This window comes from Haematobia irritans, chromosome 2, assembly GCF_050003625.1.
Source record: "Haematobia irritans isolate KBUSLIRL chromosome 2, ASM5000362v1, whole genome shotgun sequence".
Taxonomy (NCBI): domain Eukaryota; kingdom Metazoa; phylum Arthropoda; class Insecta; order Diptera; family Muscidae; genus Haematobia; species Haematobia irritans.
This window is the reverse complement of record NC_134398.1, coordinates 44750166-44772378: the sequence shown is the minus strand read 5'-3', so window position 1 is coordinate 44772378 and position 22213 is coordinate 44750166. Positions and strand designations below refer to the sequence as shown.

General features: G+C 36.2%; 3 protein-coding genes across 3 annotated transcripts; 2 read left to right on the top strand and 1 right to left on the bottom strand.

Moving 5' to 3' along the window:
* Positions 1 to 6548: 6548 nt before the first annotated feature.
* Positions 6549 to 10841, top strand: LOC142224130 (guanine nucleotide-exchange factor SEC12). Its single transcript, XM_075293920.1, has 5 exons — positions 6549 to 7056; positions 7131 to 7690; positions 7754 to 8168; positions 10298 to 10460; positions 10545 to 10841. Exons 1-5 carry the CDS (start codon positions 6916 to 6918, stop codon positions 10628 to 10630), a joined length of 1365 nt encoding a protein of 454 aa, XP_075150035.1. The 5' UTR covers positions 6549 to 6915; the 3' UTR covers positions 10631 to 10841.
* Positions 10842 to 14671: 3830 nt separating this feature from the next.
* LOC142224127 (uncharacterized) lies at positions 14672 to 16328 on the bottom strand. Its single transcript, XM_075293919.1, has 3 exons — positions 15805 to 16328; positions 15634 to 15751; positions 14672 to 15569 (listed from the first exon to the last, which is right to left on the bottom strand). Exons 1-3 carry the CDS (start codon positions 16209 to 16211, stop codon positions 15033 to 15035), a joined length of 1062 nt encoding a protein of 353 aa, XP_075150034.1. The 5' UTR covers positions 16212 to 16328; the 3' UTR covers positions 14672 to 15032.
* Positions 16329 to 17993: 1665 nt separating this feature from the next.
* LOC142224124 (uncharacterized) lies at positions 17994 to 21847 on the top strand. The gene is made up of 3 exons (XM_075293918.1): positions 17994 to 18553; positions 18651 to 18912; positions 19734 to 21847. Exons 1-3 carry the CDS (start codon positions 18111 to 18113, stop codon positions 20616 to 20618), a joined length of 1590 nt encoding a protein of 529 aa, XP_075150033.1. The 5' UTR covers positions 17994 to 18110; the 3' UTR covers positions 20619 to 21847.
* The last annotated feature ends 366 nt before the right edge of the window (positions 21848 to 22213 follow it).

Sequence of the window (22213 nt, the reverse complement as noted above, 5' to 3'; positions counted from 1 at the left end):
TTGGTTCATGGTGGTGGGTATTTAAGATTCGGCCCGGCCGAACTTAGTGCTGTATATACTTGTTATAATATTAAATTGAGCCGACGGGCTTTTTGGGCAGCAAATAAATCAATGACTTCTTCAGTCGGCACATTTATTCGGCGATGAACCGACATTAATGCCAATCCTTTGAGTATACTCTCGCTAGTCGAATTTCTAAGATACGTCTTTAATCTCTTCATTGTTCAAAATGAACGTTCGGATGAGCACGTAGTAACTGCAGGGATAGAAAATGCAGTACTATAGTACTTGTTTCAAACCTTTTTCACCCCGGTCAGTACCGTAGTACCCCCGCGAATGATTTAGTACCTTTTGTGTAGACATTTTTGAGTCGATATCAGATTTATGGTACAATAGCTTTGACAAAATATTTTAATATTTTGAGAAAGTTTTTATCAACCTTATTTGCTAATAGTCTTTTACAAATATGGCAAAACAGACATGTTCATGTGGGAAGAAAATTTCGATTTTGTAAAAGACATAGTCAAAAACAGGATTTTATTGAACTTCAAGAAAGTTTTAGTCGAAAAAAGAATGCGATTCTATATTATCGATTTTTTATTTCGGTAGAAATTGTTGTCAACATTTTATTTCTATATAGAATTTTTGCAAAATTTTATTTTTATAGAAAATTTCGTCAAAATTTTATTTCAATTGAAAATTTTGTAAAAATTTTATTTCTATAGAAAATTTTGTCAAAATTTTATTTTCTTTAAAATTCAGTCTCTTGACAATAATCTTCCAGTGAAATTGTATTTTCCATCCCTGAGTAACTGGCAAAGTGACCAAAATTTTTAAAAGAATATGCACGTTTGGAAAAATCTCTTTATTGCTTCAATCGCTGAATTAGGCAGGTTCTTTTCGCAGGTTTTGCGCCATTTCATTTACACACGTGTGTGTGGCTGTTTCGTTGTTGTTGCTATGGCCAAACAAAGCGAGTCATGTTCACAAAAAGAACAACAAACACACATAAAAAGCAGAAATACATTTTCCAAAAATGAAATTTGTGGTGCGAGAACAAAAATAATTTGTTTTTTTTTCGACCGTCGTTTGACGGGCTTTTCAACTAGTATTCTATAATTTGTGCATGTTTTATAGGTAAGCGTTTTTCAAAATAAAACCTCCAGCTTTTCTTCAACATCTTCGATAAGATTTTTCTATGCAGCTAAAAATATATATTTATTTATATAAAAATATTCATTCATTTCGGGGGGGGTTTGATCCCCCTCATCCCCCCCCCCCCCCTGAATACGGCCTTGCATGGATTGTAGATAAATTATTGGAGTTGAAGGTGGAGATCGCAATGCGAGGAATTAAAAGTTAATATACATATATAATATGTCTTTGTTTTAAGGAATATTTATTTATGAAGTCTTCAACCATATAAGGAAACTTGTTGGAGGAAAAAAGTTGGAAGCAGGCATACACAATTCATTCTTTTGTGGATTGATAAAAAAATGTGCATGGTTCATTCAAAATATATCTCTATAACAAAACATCTAAATATAAACATCCTCCATATACAGGGTAGCTGATATGTAACAATGTAAATGGCTATACTTTTTTTATTTTTCATTCTAATTGGCTACCTTTGTATAGTGACCTTCAAACGGTCGATAAACCCATCACACGCTTCATGAAAGGGGCTCTTAGGGTTCTCACTGAACAGCATAATATAACTCTGTGGTAGGTACCTGTGTACTGTGAAATAATGGAAAATTAACCCTTTCCGACCGTGTACGCACAATTGTGCGGGTAAGTTTAAGTCTCTATAATTTCTTTAATATATGACGTACTGCGATAAGAGCGGCAAAAAAGTAATTGTGTATGCTCTCTCTTTGTCTAAGAATGTGAAGAACCGTTATAAATATTTGTTTTTCATATTAATTTTGTAGTTTCAGCAGTGTACTTTGCGCATTTGTAAAAATGAGTGGAAGAGGTAAGTTTGCAAATAAATTAAAATTATTTTAATTGTTGAATATTTCATCAAACAAGTGTTTTCAATAAGAAAACATATTAAATATTGTATGCAAACAGTAACTGATTATTTTGTGGTTTTTGATATTTTTACGTCCGGACTTTTACTGGAATTTAACGGACTGCAACAATTGTGCGTATCCTGAAAAAACAGGCTACAGGATCAAAATGAACAAACTTAATAATTTAAAATGTTCTATGTACACATAAATAACAGAATTCAAAAATTTAGGAAAATCTATCACGTGGCTCGGCTATAGATCGGAAAGGGTTAAGAAACAGATGTGCTGGCTAAAGAGGGCGCTCATGAGACGAATAATGTCCTGGCGAATGTTTTTCCACCACTGATTCGTTCTCTACAAAATTCATGTCAAATATGATGTTGGGTCTCCTCGGAAGGTTGGAAGAAGAAAGATGCGTAGGAATTGCAAAAATCTAACGGCGATGACCGGGCAGGAATCGAAGCCTTTAATTTGGGCATAACACACTGGCAAAACATATTGTAAGAATAGACCTTAAAGATTATGACATTTGCAGAAGCTACGGAAGACTCGTACTACTTCACATGCTAGTGTTCAGCATTTTCCGTTAAAAAGAGAAAAAAAAAAAACAAGTATATACGGCCGTAAGTTCGGCCAGGCCAAAGCTTATGTACCCTGCACCATGGATTGCGTAGAAACTTCGACGAAAGACTGTCATCGACAATCGAATTCCATGGGTTGTGGTATCTTAAATCGTTTTCTAAAATGTGAGTTAGTCCATATGGGGTATATATTAGGCACCGGAGGTCAAATCTGGAGATCTGTTTATATGGGGGCATGGTTGTTAGAGACCATATACCAACATCATGTACCAAATTTCAGGCGGATCGGATGAAATTTGCTTCTCTTTGAGGCTCCGCAAGCCAAATCTGGGGTTGGGTTTATATGGGGGCTATATATAATTATGGACCGATGTGGACCAATTTTTGCATGATTGTTAGAGACCATATACTAACACCATGTACCAAATTTCAGCAAGATCGGATGACATTTGCTTCTCTTTGAGGCTCCTCAAGCCAAATCTGGGGATCGGTTTATATGGGGGCTATATATAATCATGGACCGATATGGACCAATTTTTGCATGGTTGTTAGAGACCATATACCAACACCATGTACCTAATTTCAGCAGGATCGGATGAAATATGCTTATGTTAGATGCTCTGTAAGCCAAATCTGAGGGTCCGTTTATATGGGACCGATATGGCCCATTTGCAATACCATCCGACCTACATCAATAACAACTACTTGTGCCAAGTTTCAAGTCGATAGCTTGTTTTGTTCGGAAGTTAGCGTGATTTCAACAGACGGACGGACATGCTTAGATCGACTCAGAATTCCACCACGACCCAGAATATATATACTTTATGGGGTCTTAGAGCAATATTTCGATGTGTTACAAACGGAATGACAAAGTTAATATACCCCCCATCCTATGGTGGAGGGTATAAAACACAAGATACTGGGCTCCTTTTTCTTTCAGGCCCTGAAAGATCTGCGGGAGTGTAGCCTAAAGAATATACTCGCCTTCATCAAGCCCTTTGGTTGGATGTATTAAGCAAATTTAAAGAAGACGAATAAATGGAAGTTCTTGTGCAACTTTAAGGAATACAACCTCGCAAAGAAGAAAATGAGAAAATTACCTCGATGAATCACAATGGACCGATAGTGGTCTAAGTGAAAACTAATTCGATTCAAGGCTTGTTGTTATCCTCTACAAACTAATCTAACCTAGCTACTGAATAGTCTAAGTGAGCCTGATACAATGGGCTGCCACCTAACCTAACCTAAGTGAGCCTGAAATAAATCGGGCTGTTACTTAAATCTAATACCTAAACAGAAGCTTCTGTAGTTAAACAGTTGGTCGAAATGACCTGCAGTTCGACGGATTAAAATTTGAACTAAAGGCCGAAGTCTTAGTATTTGAGCTCCAGGTTGGAACTTCAGTGGTTGAACTGTAATTCTAAGCTTCATGAATTTGATTCAGGAATTGGTATAATCCTGTACAACCTCATCTAACCAAACCTACCCAACAAAATGCCATAGGCGCAAAAGTCCAACGGATTGAGATTCAGAGATTTTTGTGGTCATTGTACGGTAGAAAAGATGTGCGGAACCTCCAATCTTGGTTGTGCTTAGTGTGATGGTGCGGCGGCCGAAACATTTGTCCTGGGCTTCAATACTGCCTTTCGGACAATTTCCTTATAATATTCCCATACCCATACTATTACTATCGGTGCCGCTTCAATTCTTATGGCCAATCAAAGGTGTAAATCTTCAGTTGACATCTTTGCCAAGTAAACCTGGTCATTTTGTTGGTTTAGAAACTGCTCAATTTGAAATGGCTTCTCATCGGAGAAAACCAAATTCGGTAAGTGGTCACTATCGTGCAAGTGATGCAACTCCTTAGCTCTTTCCAGTGAGCTCTTGTCATGTTTACAACTTCAATGGCTTTAGGCCAAGCTCAGTCTTCATCATATGCTGCATTCGTTCTAGCAACATAGTCAGCTCACGAGAAAGTTTTCCACCACTGTGGCATGGATTTCGATCAAATCTGGCCTTCATCATTTCTAGCGTTGTTAACGTTTATTTTCGTCCACTTTTTTGACACGATGCAACACTGCCAGTATCACGGTAACGATCAATGACATGGGAAACAAAATATTTATTCACATTCACATACTGGAGGGCTCTAACAATAGCCACTTGTGGATTCCCAGCCATATATAAAGCAATTACACTATAACGCTTCAATTAACTTTATTTCTCAATGTATAGATCAAACTGCTTTTGTAAGGTTCTAAACAATAAAATAAACCGTCACCGGAAAAACATTTTGAAGTTGGTTGCAATACTTATCAGCCACTTTTGATTTTTTACTTTAGAGTTTTGGTGGAAAAACCGTGCATAGTACCCACCTTTATCAAGTATTATTTTCTAGCAAAAATGTTCTTGGTTTAGGCTCAGTATGTACCTCTATCGAAACCTCCGTACCTTTAAGTTTACTACTAAAAGTTTCGAGTAGCTTTGTTATCGATAATAAAGTACTGTGCAGTTCTAACGAAAATCTCATTTGCATGCCAATAAGACATTCAAATGCTGGCTTTATCGATCAATAGACAAAGCCGGTATGCACATCTATCGATATTACCGCTCCCATAAGAAACACTTTGATATAAAGGGTGATTTGTTAAGAGCTTGATAACTTTTTTTAAAAAAAAAACGCATAAAATTTGCAAAATCTCATCGGTTCTTTATTTGAAACGTTAGATTGGTCCATGACATTTACTTTTTGAAGATAATTTCATTTAAATGTTGACCGCGGCTGCGTCTTAGGTGGTCCATTCGGAAAGTCCAATTTTGGGCAACTTTTTCGAGCATTTCGGCCGGAATAGCCCGAATTTCTTCGGAAATATTGTCTTCCAAAGCTGGAATAGTTGCTGGCTTATTTCTGTAGACTTTAGACTTGACGTAGCCCCACAAAAAATAGTCTAAAGGCGTCAAATCGCATGATCTTGGTGGCCAACTTACCGGTCCATTTCTTGAGATGAATTGTTCTCCGAAGTTTTCCCTCAAAATGGCCATAGAATCGCGAGCTGTGTGGCATGTAGCGCCATCTTGTTGAAACCACATGTCAACCAAGTTCAGTTCTTCCATTTTTGGCAACAAAAAGTTTGTTAGCATCGAACGATAGCGATCGCCATTCACCGTAACGTTGCGTCCAACAGCATCTTTGAAAAAATACGGTCCAATGATTCCACCAGCGTACAAACCACACCAAACAGTGCATTTTTCGGGATGCATGGGCAGTTCTTGAACGGCTTCTGGTTGCTCTTCACTCCAAATGCGGCAATTTTGCTTATTTACGTAGCCATTCAACCAGAAATGAGCCTCATCGCTGAACAAAATTTGTCGATAAAAAAGCGGATTTTCTGCCAACTTTTCTAGGGCCCATTCACTGAAAATTCGACGTTGTGGCTCGTTAGTAAGTCTATTCATGATGAAATGTCAAAGCATACTGAGCATCTTTCTCTTTGACACCATGTCTGAAATCCCACGTGATCTGTCAAATACTAATGCATGAAAATCCTAACCTCAAAAGAATCACCCTTTATTTACCCCCGAAAATTCCGTAAACATGGTTATCGATTGTTTATATTTTGCTCCCATAGTAGAAATACATGGGAAACGGTATTATTGACAATCAACAAGAATTGTCGCCTTTAATTAATACACTTTACAAATTTCATGGGTTGCCTACTACGTAGCGCAACAATAGCTATGAACAAATTAACAAGAACTTAACAATTACTCAGTTTAGACACCATCACCAAACGCAGCATCTATTCAAACTTTAGATGTCGATAGCACTGTCACTTCAACGGACATTATTCACAATATGAGTAAACTATTGTGAATAGCCTACCATATGATATGAAAATCAATCAAAATCAATTACGCTCCCACAAGCATACGAGGCATCTCTCATTCTCTTCTCTAATTGTCAAACAAGATTTCAGCAACCCATACGTGGAACTTTCATACAACATATTAATAATAAAATAGGGAAAAAAATGAAAAATAAATAGAAACATCAATAATACCCATAAACAAACATCACTTCTTTGCTACAAATTAAAAGAATCTTTAACAAAAAGCCACATAAGTGCCCTGGAAACTATTTTCGAAATCGGAGTCCCGGTCCTATAAGGAGAGAAAAATAGTTGTAGCTGGATGATTTGGTATTGTTGGTGGTAACAAGCAGCTGATAAAACAAGTCAGTGTTATAATTGATTTAGATTTGTTTGAAAAGGGGGTTAAGGTTGACGCACACAGAGAGAGAGATACATCACACACAAATGGCCCCAACCAGAAGACCAAGCGATGGCCTTTTGGCCCGTGTAAATTTTCCTCTTTATGCCGTGGAAATGTTGACCAGCCGTCATGTTTTAGTGGCAGGAGGTGGGGGTGCAAGTAAAACGGGTGTAGCCAATGGCTTTGTAAGTAAAAATCCTTTTTTTTTTAAGGAGAATAAATGTAACAAAATAATTGATGTGACCTTATGTGTTCATAGGAAATCTACGAAATATATCACAATGGTCAGCATTTCTGTGCCCAAGAAGTTATTCGTCACGAAACAGGCTCGAATGTTGTTATGAATTTTGCCGTGCGTAATGATGGCCGACGTTCGTATTTATGTGCCGGTCAGGAGGCCCATTGTCAAATGTATTTTGTTAATCCTAAAGTGGTCAATGAAGATGGCAAAGATGAAGTTTCAGCTACACCAGATTCATCAACGCAGAAAACTGCAGGAGATTTCCATGGTAATGAAAATGGTGTAAGGCAAAGGCATCCACCAACATCAGGCGTGGAAGAGGTACCCAATGGTCATGTTCCAGCTGGTGAAAAGGAGACTAAAACCCAGGGCAAGCAAGACCAAAATGCAAAACTCAGAAGAATACTAAAGTTCGATATCAAAGCTGCTGACTCAGTACAAACAGATTTTCTTACAACAGATCCATTACAACGAGTAGTTCGTATATCACCCAATGGTCATGTAATGACGACTGGTGGTACCGATGGCCATCTGAGGGTTTGGTCATTTCCCCAAATGTTACAAACCGCGGATATTGAGTAAGAATTGAACTCTTTAGAAATATAAAATTACAAAATTTACACTTATATTGTTTATTGCAGAGCCCACACTAAAGAAATTGATGATATTGATATAAGTCCCGATTCTAAATACATTGTTACCATTTCCAAAGATGGACAAGGTATAATCTGGGACGTGGCCACTTCAAAAAAAGTTTTCGATCTCAAATGGGCGACCCCCGAAGGGATTAAATATTTGTACAAACGTTGTCGCTATGCCACTATTGAAGCTCAGCGAGATAAATATCGCCTTTATACAATCACTAATCCCTTGGGAAAAGTTGGAAAGCAACGAGGTTTTCTACAGCAATGGGATTGTGCAAGTGGTAAATTACGTTTAGCAGTGCCTATTGAGGAAAGTTTGGCATCGTTGGCTGTGCGCGACGATGGACGTTTTGTTGCTGTGGGCACAATGTTTTCGGGCAGTATTTCCATGTACATTGGTTTTAGCTTGCAGGTGAGCATATCCAAATTTTAAAAATAGCAAAAAATCTATTTCCTTATAATGAAATCATCGAGAGCATCTTGATCTTATAAAAAAATAGGCAGAACAAGAGTAATCTTGAGGAGATTAATTCTTTTTTTTTTTTGAGTTGAACAACGAGAAGTTCAATAACCTTCAGGTTCATAATCTTAAATATAGTCCCCATTTAAACAGATAACCAAATTTAATTTTGTTGACTAGATGGTAGTATTTCCAGCCGATTGTTTCAAAATGAATAAACTATATATTATTATTACAAGCTAAAGGTCCCAGGAATAACTAACGCAGATCCTAACCTTGCTAACACATTCAGTTTTTAAAATTTCTTGTGGAAAGTGTACTCGACTGTTGGCAGCTCTGGCCTTATTATGAGAACGTCATAAACAAAAGCAATAGATGCAATATGGCATTAAGGGAATCTATAACGGTCTAACTAAATATTCCTCAGATATACATCGTCATAAATAAAAGCAATAGATGCAATATGGCATTATGGGAATCTATAACGGTCTTACTAAATATTCCTCAGATACACATCGACACCAAACTCAGAACATTTGCCTATACGGCAAAAAATATGTTAGGTTGAAAGACGATCCCGGATTCCCTATCTCATATGGGCTGACAAACATAAACAAGTGTTCGGCCCAATTTTATTCGTGTTCATAATTTATTCGAACAAATTGGGGATTTGTTTCTACTCCCTGTTTCCAAGATGCGACAGTTCACGATTCTTCTCTTCCGTGATATGGTGGCTTCTATGACTCTTTCATTATTTCTCCTTTTTCTTTCTTGCTTGGTAACCTCTCTGCCTCGAGGTATTTTTTTTTTTCGAAAGGTCCCATCGCCAACTTTCCCGCCCGTTCCTACCGTGAGGTCCTCGTCCCCATGACGTAGGGACAGCGTACACACCATGATCCGGGCCATGGCGGGGTGGAGGCAGAGGGATTTAACCAGCTACATAGAAGGACTCATCAGCCGTATATATTACAACACAAGACCAAATATTAGGTTATTCAATAAAACAAATGTATTAGTTATCCAAATATGCTATAATTCTGGACATCACCATTTCAATACTTAAGTTAGTGTCACTAGATGATAGATTGAATTAAAATTAATGCACATCCTACGAATAGTCTCCACAGAAGCACAATTCGAACGTTGAAAATCAATGAAAAGAAACTGGTAATTCCTAGATGCCCTAAAAGGAATATTTATCCTAATCCTAGATATCAATTCAGGGCATGGAATATCCTCACAAACTAGCCTATACATCATCATGGAGCTCAACATCGTCCGTCGGCTCCTAAGAGTAGGCAAATGAATCAGCCTCAATCTAGAAGTGTAAGGAGGAAGAACAAAATCACTATTCCAATGAAGATATCTTAGAGCGAACAACAAGAACTACTTTCACAGCTATTTAAAAGATTTTCTTATCGTAGATTGAATTAAAATTAATGCACATCCTACGACTAGGCTCCACAGAAGCATAATTCGAACGTTGAAAATCAATGAAAAGAAACTGGTTATGCCTAGATGCCCTAAAAGGAATATTTATCCTAATCCTAGATATCAATTCAGAGCATGGAATATCCCCACAAACTAGCCTATACATCATCATGGAGCTCAACATCGTCCGTCGGCTCCTAAGAGTAGGCAAATGAATCAGCCTCAATCTAGAAGTGTAAGGAGGAAGAACAAAATCACTATTCCAATGAAGATGTCTTAGAGCGAACAACAATAACTTCTTTCACAGCTATTTAAAAGATTTTCTTATCGTCCGCATTCCTGCTTGAGGGACTGTGCTGTAGTCAATTTGGGGTTTTAGGTTGCATTTTTCGCCCACTTTTTATTGAACGAGTACAAAGGAACCCTACCTTTCCTAACATTTTCTTTCAATTCCAACTTCGGAGATTGCTTTCACACGGATGTAAATAATTCCAGGACTTGCCAGGCTTTACACTTTCATCATTCATCTCTCGTCCAAAAAATTCAAAAGAAACTTTTTATATGCCATCCATCCATTGTAGATAGTACCTAAGATTTATTTTTCTATATTTGATTCAAAACTAATATCTTATTTTTTGTTTTTCCTTTAGCGCGTTTTACACATACCCAATGCTCACTCAATGTTTGTGACGGGCCTACAATTTTTGCCTGTGACTAATGAGGAAGGTCCACCCATATCAAGCGATACTGAAGCCGCTGTACTCTCAATATCTGTGGACAATAAAGTGTGCATACACAGTTTGCAACATAGACGTAAGCATAGTACAAAAATTTCTAAAGTAACATACATAAGAGACAAACAATGACAAAATTTTCTCGCACATTTTCCCTCAACAGGTACTATGCCCGCGTGGTTAGCAGTAGTGCTTATTATTGTGGTACTATTTGGAGCATTTACATTATGCTCATTTCTGGGACTGTAATTACGATGGGAAAAACTGAAATGAAATCCACATACTACATCATAGCACCCCTCTTGATACAGGTGACAGTATAAATAAACCTATTGTAGAAAGGATAATGATGAATAACGCAAGTAAATTAAGAAATACATATATCTTTTAGGCATTTATAAAAATTTAATAAACAAATTCTTATGCGAATAACTAAGTGAATGAGGAAAACAAAAAATAACGAAAACGAATCGTTTATATATTTTTAAAATCATTTTGTTGTTTCATTTTTTATCTAACAAAAGAAAACGAGTAAAAAACGATCATTAATAAAAAAAGAAAAAACCTATAGTTAAATTTATATTTATAATCAAATGAAACTCAACGCAACTATATAAATAAATGCAATCTACTGCAATAGTTTCTAAACAATATTCATGTATGTATATTTGTTTTAAATTTTATACATATTAAAAATTGCAAGTCAATTGATTATTATTATTATTAAAACTATTGTATATGTAAAATTAATTTTCACCAACTTTTAAAATAGCCTTCAATTTAATTGCAATTGTATACATACACTTTCCCGCCTATCTTTATTGTCTTATTATTATTTCTAGTTAACTGTAATAAATTAAGAAAATTCCTCCCCATATGAAAGTCAAAACATTCTACAGAGTAAAGATATATAAAACTTTGTTTTGTGCTTATATTAATGCTTTAAAAAAAAAACATTATATATATATATATTTTTTGTCTTTTTATTTTGTCAATTATGTAATTCGTTCTCTATAATCTTCAATATTATCTACTTACGATAAAATATAAGTGACTTGTGAGTCTGCGAAAAAAATAAACAATAAATTATGGAACTGTTACATTAAAGATTACTGTTTTAGTGGTCATAAACATATAAGGTGATGATATACATTGTATATCCTTTCGACAGCATCAATACGAGAGTGGGTGGATATTCCACTAAAGGATAGGTTAGGTGGCAGCCCGATGTATCAGGCTCACTTAGACTATTCAGTCCATTATGATACCACATTAACTAAAACTACCTATTACATACGGGCACTTCTAGTTTTAACCGCTGAACCTTCTTGATTATTTTTCTTTGTTGAACCAACCAGATTGTTCCAAAAACATTAGCAGACTGTTTAGGTTAAAGTTTTCCAGATCCGCCAGTAATCTGAAGCTATATGCTCCTAAAAGTTGCTTGCGCTTAACACAAAATGCAGGACACTCACCCAAGAGGTGTTTAATTGATTCCTTTTCCTCCGCATCATGACAGCTGATACAATTGTCATTTATACTTCGCGCCTATAGTTTTTGCAAAGTCGCCTATCAGGCAGCGACCCGTTATAGCAGATATCAGGAGTGATATCTGACGTCTCGAGAACACTAGCATATCTAGTGTGTGGTTTAAGTTTAAATGGGGCCATATTTGCTTGGTATCGGTACAGCCCTTACAATTCTCCCATCGAACATTTGCCATCAAAATAGCCTTCTCACGCAGCATGAGCTTGCAGGTAGCCAGGGGCATACCAACAGATTCTAGTTCCCCTGGAATGTGTAAGATAGTCCCTAGACTTGCCAACTCATCCGCTTCGCAGTTCCCCGGTATGTTCCTATGGCCAGGCACCCATATTAGGTGAATATTGTACCGATTCTATGTTTCGCTCATTGACATGGGACCTCGTTTTTATAGCCGATTACGAACGGCCTTCCACATTACAGAGATTTCAACCACTTAAAGAAGAACACTCAGAAATGCACCCGGCAGTACTGAGAGGAGATAATGCACCGCTGAAAAACTTTTTGGCATTTGGTCGAAACTGCGATTGAACCCGTGACCCTTTGTATGTAATGCGATCGTGCTAACCATTTCACCACGGTGACTACCTCAGACCCCATAAAGTATATATAAGCCGTGGTGAAATTCTGAGTCAATCTAGCGATGTCCCTCCGTCCGTTGAAACCACGCTAACTTGAAAACGGAACAAGCTATCCCCTAGAAACTTGGCAGAAGTTGTTGTTATTGTTGTTGATCGGATGGTATTGCAAAAGGGCCAAATCGGACCACTTTTAAGTATAGCCCCCATTATAAACCCACCCTCCAGAAGTCGCTTGCGGAGCTCTTTGGAGGGGCAAAATTTATCCGATCCGATTGAAATTTGGTACATGGGTTTAGTATATGCCCTCTAACAACGATGCAAAAATTGTTCCATATCCGTTCATAATTATATGTAGCCCCCATATAAACCGATCCCTAGATTTGATTTCATGGAGGAAAAAATTTCGTCGGCTCCGGTTGAAATTTGGCTCACTAATTACCGTGCGAAAATTGGTCCATATCGTTTCATAATTTTTATAGACTCCCCTATATAAACCGATAAAGAACTGATCTAGATAATAAAGGTATTAAGTCGAACTTTTTTGAGTCTAAACAATTAAGAAGACTAACTTTTAAAAGATCTTGTTATCGGCAAGTGTTACCATAACCCATGTTATTCGATAGTGGATGACTGTGTTGGATAACCAGTCAAGGACCAAAATTCTGTGGACCTCCCTGTTGATAACACTTAGTGCTACTTACAATTACAATTTTCACCCGATTTTTTAGAATATCAATTGCAATGTCATCTCAGTCAGTCTCGCCGGTGCAGGGCTCTATTGTGATGCCGAAGGCCAGCAAAATAATGTTTATTTAGGCAGCTTCAAAGACTATACTAATCTCTTGGGAGCCACCATGGTGCAATGGTTAGCATGCCCGCCTTGCATACACAAGGTCGTGGGTTCGATTCCTGCTTCGACCGATCACCAAAAAGTCTGCGGTGGATTATATCACCTCAGTAATGCTGGTGACATTTCTGAGGGTTTCAAAGCTTCTCTAAGTGGTTTCACTGCAATGTTGAACGCCGTTCGGACCCGGCTATACAAAGAAGGTCCCTTGTCATTGAGCTTAACATGGAATCGGGCAGCACTCAGTGTAAGAGAGAAGTTCACCAATGTAGTGTCACAATATACTGAATAGTCCAAGTGAGCCTGATACATCGGGCTGCCACCTAACCTATCGCTCCTTTAGTGGAATACCCACCCACTCTCGTATTGATGCTGTCGAAAGGAATTTCCTAAAAGCTTCTATAGCCTCTTACTTCATACCGAATAGTCCAACTGGGTACCTAACTTCCCAGCAGAAGCAGAGGGAGCCACAAAAGATCTAGCCCAGCTACTTATAGAATCAGGTAACAGAGTCTAGTGTTACGTAAGCCACGTGGATAGAACACCCACAGAGAAACACCAAGAACGGGATAAAAACAAGGGTTAAAGGTTAAAGCGGCAGCCCAATTAAGATTCAGGCTCACTTAGACTATTCAGTCCATTGTGATACCGTGTGTTAATGATAATCAATGAAAATCGGTAGAGTGATTCCAAAACAAAGACCCGAATGTCAACAAACTCATAGTCACTCATGGCCAGAGCACTAACAATTTAGAGAGAATGCCCAAAAGCAACAAGCCGCCCTCGTTGCAGTCGGGGCGGACGCAGACGCCCATTTGGAGTATGTCTATTTCCCGAAAAACTCGAAAATACAAAATCCAAAGGACTACAACAAAAACAACCATTCGTTCTAATGATGATCAAGTAAGCAATAGTTTGAGTACTTGCTCAGAATCCTCAATCAACATCAGTAGAGTGACCCGACTAACGTTTAATCGATCTCCTTCACTTCTAGAGTGATTCCGAACTAGTGAAACCAAAGTCGTAAGGAGTTTTCTAGCTGCCACTTATCTATATGGATTTCTAATTGATATTCAGTGATAAGAAGTAAAAGTCGCGCATAGTGGAACACTCTACAATCATGACATATATAAATTGATTAACCCTGATGACCTTTCCAGAAATAAAGCTTCAAATATTCTTCACCAAATACATAGTACCACACTGGATAATGCTGTTGCTAACATTGGGGAGTTACGTGTTGTACAAGACAACTTATAAAAATCCGAAGATTTTTCTCATCTTCCGTATATTTAACTTCCTGATTAATATACAAAAACATTTATAAATCAAAATATATTTTAGTGTATAAGTTCGGAATTGTTTTGTATATACAGAGGTATATGGAGTAAATGAATATATAATTCAATAATCAAATAATAATAACACGAAATTCGAAAATAAAAATTAAAAATAAAATATAAAAAAAATAAATTGAATCCAGTTGGTGGTTGTAAGTGAAATATTCTTTAACAACGTATATCGTATAATCTTATAACTATGCACATTTTGGTCAATTACTTCACTTGAAACATTGCTAAGGACGTTTTCCGAGAGTCAATTTTTAACGTGTACCGAAATAGGGTTATACTAAAAACGAAAGATTTCAAAAAATTATATCTATCCTACTAGACAATAATCCTCATTTCACATTCTTTTCCATATTTCGCCTCACATATTTCCGCTTAGCGACTCCACCTTTGTTATTTTCCGATGGATTTACTACAGCTTTTAGCAGGGCTTCAAATAATCTTAAATTACGTTCATCCGTTTTTAATGCTCTTAAGGCTTCATCGCGTTCCTTTGATAATCGTAAATTTTCAAATTGCAATTGTTCCAATCTTTTTAGAGTTATATGGCCTATAACCAGAGGTTCTTTTCGGGATTGTAATTCTTCCTCGTTGTTAACAGCAGACATACAATTGTCCATTCCAACTAAAGTGGCCATACCACTCACAGCCGTTTGCATAGGTGGTATATAACTCAACAAGGGAGTAGAAGGATTGGTTGTTGTCGTTGTTGTTGTCACTGGAACAGTGGTGGGTGCATTTCCAGGTCTGTTTGTGTGAGTTTTAGATGTCACTAAGGGTGGCCGTGCTGGTGATGGAACTGTTAAAGGCTTTGGATGGATTTTCACTTCTGGTGGTTTTGGAATCTTTTCCAGAAGTCTACGTATAACCTGTAATAAAAAAAAACATTGCTAGTTATGCTGATGAGAGACTACAAGAAATTCATAGTCTTACAATTGGTTCATGCCAAGGATCAAATTGTTTTATTTTAGGCGACTTTACGCAATGTATTAGTGGGAACAATCTCCATTGTGGCTTAATGCCTGTTAACCTCTGGCTCTCAAGTTCAGCTCTGAAATACAAAAATAACATTACATGCTATAAACTTTTTCATTGCAAACTTACTTGTATCTATTATTAAGCGTGTTTAGTTTGCGCCGGCAGTCCTGTCCTGTCACCATCATTTCTTTTTGACGCATTGCAACCATTATTTTTCGATGAACTGGTAATGGCTTATTGAACTCGGTCACTTCATCGCGGAAACGTCGCCAAAGCTCCACAATATACATTTCCTCAAAAGAATTCCAATATCTCTGTTTCTTGTGATTGGTAACATGCTCCTCTTCCTCGTCCTTACTGTTTTCCGTCAAAGGTCGCCGTCTCGATGGAGGAATATATACACGATTGCTTTGTCCTAGAACTTCCACGGAAAAGCGAGATGTGCTTGGCTCCGGTTGCGTTTGTACACATTCAGGTGTTGGTTGTGTCAATACAATTTTCTTCGGTTCACCATTTGGAAGAACCCCCTCCATAGTTAAGAACTGAAATGTCGTAATGAAAATCTGGAAAGGCTAAAAGGAAATATATAACACCGGCAATAACTATACAAATTGGCGACACTGCAATTATTTGTTTGTGACTGACCAATTCAGTGTTGCCAGGTATTTTCTGAACCTTCCCCACAAAATATTAAGAAAAAACTCCAAAATTGTTTTAATTTTTTTCAAACCCGCACAAAAATCTTATTAATGTAAATGAGTACAAAATTAAGTCCTTTAGTTTAATAAAAAATATAATTATGAATATCCATTTAAAAAGCAGGTAAAACTAAATAAATCCATTTAAAAATTATTTAAAAATATATAAGTGAAAAAAAAAAATACAAAATGACCCAAGCTCCTAAATATAAGCAAGAATGCTAAAGCTGCGTACTATGTTCAGTTTTCAAGCTGAAACCCAACTTGTTTTCACGGTTACTTTTTCTAATTAATATAAAATTATTAGCAATCAATTCCTTAGAACTTTTCCATCCATTATTTGGCAAGACTTTATCAAAATATATCAAAATAGAACAAAATATGATTATCGTCTTCATAAATATATTTGTACTTTTAATCTAAATTGTGAAAATCCCGAACTTGGCAACACTGTTCCAATATTTGCCGGAAGAAACCGTTGTCATTGTCTTCATTGAATCGGCGTTGAATTTGTCTGTAGAGATACCAGATTGATTCAGTTTGGATTTTTTTGGCAAACCATATTAGCTCCGTTCGAGTACACCATGGCTGAATAAGGAGGTTGAATCACGATAACAAAAACAACAAATTTCAATATGTTGTTTACAATTTTAAGAAGTCAAAATCAGCTGATAAAAGAATCGTATGGCATTGGTAAAAGTGGCAATTATTTATTCTTTCAATTGTGCTGAAAAAATAATTAAAATCCAGAGAAAAATAAAGGTTCAAATTTAATTGTGTCACCTATGAGTGATTGTGAAGTGGATAATTCTTCCGAGGAACGCCGATATGAGACAAATAAGACTATAATACCCACCAAAGTTAAGAATGGAAGTCAGTCAAATGGATCTTCGCCATCCATTAACAAAAACAGTTTATGATGCAGTTTAAAAACTGATGTGCGTGGTATTTTGGGTCTGGAATATGGTATCAAAATACTCAAGTAATCTTTGAACAATTCTCCAGCTATGAATGCAGTGTCATTTGGAGAGCTGCAATCACCATAAACATATGATTTTGACATCTTAAAATTTTGTCGAAATAAAAAAATTGTAATCATATGGGCCCATGATTTAACCTTCTTGTTCAGCCATGGAGTACACAATAATTTTTCATAATTATCACACATTTTTACTCGAAGTCGGTCGTTTACCTACCAAAAAACCCAAAAATTTCCTCAATCGCTAGTTTCCGAAGCACAATGATACATAATACGAAATTTTTATATACTATTCTTATGAATAAGGAAATGGAAGAAATTTCTTGTCAAAATATTAAATTGTTCAAAATTTATTAACAATTAAAATTTTTGCGTTTTGCGAATTCGTAAACCGTAACATGGGGTTTGAATTGAAATTGACACAGTTTAATGCTTGGGCAAATTTATATAAGATTTTAAAAATTCGTTTCTTTTGGACATCCTAATCGAACGAAATCTTTCGTTTCGAATACAAGAAAAAGGCCAACAAAAGCAAACCCCGTAAAATTAGACGAAAGACTCTTTTAAATTGTGCATCCCGTAAGGACGCTGATCTGGCAACACCATTTTGTACCCCATGAATGCTAACAAAAGGAAGAAGAAGCAATATCTACGTGATTTTTGTGCATTTTTATCGGCGGTTCGGATGCATTGCTAAAGATATAGACACAGGAAAACAATTAAAAAAATATAAAAGTTTATAGAAAATCTGCAAAATGATAGAAGTAAAACCCGAAGAAACTGAACCATCACCGGAAGACAAGAAGGAAAACGATATAGAACCCACGCCAGAGGAGAAAACTGTTAATGAAACGGAGCCGACGCCAGAAAATATTGTTTCAGAATCAAAAGCCAATGAAGAGCCGGAAGACCAAACCAAACAAAATATTGAAGACGAATTAAATACATTGAATCCCCTCAATGAACCAGACTGTCAAACAGAAACCGAAGCAAAGGGTAAAAATCGTCGCTATTGGACGCCCAAAGAAGAAGATAAGTTTTTTCTAATATGGGGTAGAGACAATTGGCGTCTCACCAAACATGGCAAAAATACCATCTTTTTTGCCAAATGGTCCGAGGAGATGAAGACAAGGTTCGATATTGATGTTAAGCCGGAGGAAGTACAATGCAAAGTAAATCAAACTAGGGCAAAATATAGGTATGTTATGGGATGAAAATGGGGTTGATAGAATGTGCTCAATATATATAACTAATTAATTTTCCATCTCTTCCCCCCATAAATGCGATTATTAAAGGCAAGTGAAAAGATTAGTGGAAACGAACGGCACTGCCATAACATGGAAGAAATACGATTTAGTGGAGAAAATTTTAAAAAATCAATATCGTTCCAAAGATGACGAACCCGTGCCGCAAGAGGCCTTAGAGAACAATCGCGATTTGTCTCCAACAGAGTTATTGAATAACCCCGGGGCACCAGCGTCACCAACAAACGTATCAAACTCAGAGCAAAGTATTACTTTGAATCAGTCAACAGGAGATCATCAACTCGCCGAAGATGTAAGTATTCGATGTATACGTAGTTAGGGCTTTCCAAATTCAACTACTAAGAGTAAAAACTTTCCGAAGCGTTGAGAAATACAATGTGGATGCTAGAGACATTAAGCATTTAGACGCTATTGTTAGCAAACCCACTTTCCATAAAGATAAGTTAGTGGGTTAACTCGGTCACACATCCAAAATGTTCAAAAATAAGTGGTTCGAATAAGACAACTATGGTATAATAAGTTCTATATTGTTATACGACTTGATCGCCAACTCAAAAGTAAGAATGCTTTGCACACGTCCTTGCTGCTAGATAGCGGCATTTCCAAGCATTTCCGAATCTGGTTTCTAAATCCCAATTACTGTTTCGATGTAGCTTTCGCCAGAGTATTTTCGACCCTGTTTGTTGGACATTCTATTCAAAAGAAGCAACAGTAAAAAAATATGTGTTCGACTTGTGCCTGACATGTGCAAAGATTTCATACGTTATTTACATTTTTTTTCTAAAACCGACCAACAAATTGATTGCTGAAGATCTGACCAACACAGCACATTACTATCGGTCTAACCCAAGGAAGTAGTTGCTGCCAATGCCCAATTCTTGGTTTCAGTACTCATTTCTTCGTTATTGATTTTTTGCATGTGTACAAAGTTTCTCTGGCTTTCCTCGCGATTTCTGAAATAATATCTTTATCATCGTATGCTATCCCTCTTTCCTTTTTCCAATGAAAACAACTGACTATAGCATCATTTAAAAGAGGAATTGGAATTCAAATATATAGATTAGGTTATTATTTTTAATAAATTTTCATGAATATTTTTTTTATAATTTTTAGGTTTCATTATCGGAGCAGAATTTAACCGCAAATATTTTACATAATAACTCGCAATCAAATAATAGTTTCAGTACAGAACTATTTGGACTTGATCAAATGGAAATTAAACAAGAATTCGAGGCTGAGTTGAAAAGAGAAGGATTTTCTGAATTTGCGCCCATTGTTCCTAACGAGCATGGGAACTCTGGAGAAACGGTGGCGCCCGTTTTAGACAACCAATTGGGCTTAATTCAAAATGTTGTAACACAACAACCACAAGAGGAAACACAAAATACCGTTCCAAATTCTCAAGTTCCTTCAGACATCATCAATAACATTAACCAATGGGAAAACCCTCAACATATTATTGGTTTAAATAGTGACATAGCTCAGCAAATGAACCAGAATCATATGCCTCTTATGGCAATTACAAACAATAATGGACCAGAAAGTATGGCCGTAGCTGAAGTAAATCATGTTAATAATAATCATGTTGAAACAAAGGTATCACCACCTCGACGTCGCTCTTCGACAACAACTACACCACGCAAACGCAATCGTACACCATCGGGGGCTGGTAATGCTAAAAGGCCTCCTCCTCCTCCAGCTTCAACTACAGTTGCAACCACTGCCTCGAAAACTACGGCAAAAGCAGCTACTAAAGCACCACTTACCCAGGATTCTTTGGAAACAATGTATTTGGAGGAAATGAAGAAAAAGAATGTTATACTTGTAGAGCAAGGAGAAATAAGTCGAAAACGATTACGTCTGGAAGAGAGAAAGGTAAAACTAATGGAAGATTTTTTCCCCAAGTTTTTAAAAATTCAACAGGATATATTGCAAAAGTTGGATAATGTAACGAACATTACAACACCCGAAGCCATTAATATTAGAATAGAAGAGTAAGGAGTATAACTGCACTTGATGCTGTCATCGAAAAATCATGGAGATATATATTTCAAATTTCGTTAAGTTTAGAAGAAGCAAAGAATAATTGCTGTATATTTTAAAAGATGAATACCTAAGAGGGAATGATTTGTTATCAAACTAGGTAATCATATAAAGATGCGATATGGGGAATAGTTAGTCAAACTTTGAATTTCCCATAAAATAAAAATATTTATAAAATCACTATATGTTCCAAAAAAAAAAAAGAACCAACAGAAAATGAATGAAGAACAAATTGCTATAATGCGCTATGCACCAAAAAAAAAATAATTCTTTTTCATCATCCATTGATAACCTTTTTGATAGCATATCACTAGGTATTCACTAATTAAGTTTTAGAGAGTATGTGTACATCTTGGTTTCATCTTGCTACGAACAAATCTTACATTATGTGTCCCTTCTTTCAATGTTGTCAATGATCCCATCAAAGTTATATTAAAAATGTAGTTTTGTCTTGTAAATGATTTACTCTGTACTTATTACTCCTCTTTAAGAAATGTCCACTTATATTTTCTACAATTTCTTTATAGTTCCAAAGAAGAGAGTCCTTAACATGGATAACATTGACTGGAAAAAGAATTCATTAATTCTAGATTAACAAAAAAAATTTCGTATTCCTAAAAAATGTTATACCAAATGCCGAAATTTCGAGTTTGTTATTCTCTAAATTTCTGTTAATAACACCGCATTAAGACCATGATCGAAATATATTCAGACGATTGATATATAATTTTCCATTTTTCCACTCAGTGTTATTCTCTTAAAACCTCCCTAAGATTTTATTTATTGTGACTGTTATTAGCATGCTATAATGTAATTTTATTAACATATATATATATTTTTTCTTGTAATTCTACTTTGAAATTCAATTTATAATTCATTCTCCCTCCTAAGAGCCCTTCATATTTGTATATTATTTTCCTAACACATACAAAATCGTAATAGTCATTCTTTTGTTTTTTGAAAACATGTTTAAGTATTTAAGCCTAAATAACCGATTTAATAACGTTGGTTTATTTTAACGTTTATATATTTAGTAATGTAGGGGGGAATAAAACAGTTGAACCCAACTTGCACCCCCACAAAAAAAATAATATAAACATAGTTTTTAATATAAGACAGTTTCTTTGTATAGAAAAAGAAAATTTATCATAATAAAGTATTAAATAAGAACCGTTTTCATTAAATTTTCTGTGTTTATTTTTGATATATACAGAGGTATAAAGCTTAACAAACTTCCAAGAGGGGCTAAGTGTTGCTCCATAAGACAAAAATATGCTAATAAAAGCTAGATCTCTTGTTTTTAATCCGAACCTGTAGACGAAAAATACGTTTGGGGTACACCCTAGAAGAGTTATTGACACTGCCTCGTCTAATGCAGACTGATGTTATTGTCGGTTATAGTTCTGCATATTGCGGAGGTTGGTCGCGCAACAAGTTAATCTAAGAGTAAAGGAATATTCCATATTATTAATTATATTTCCCTGCCAACATTTCAAAGTTCCATTTCATCCTCATCGCTACCACAGACTCGTAAGTGACTCTGCAACAAT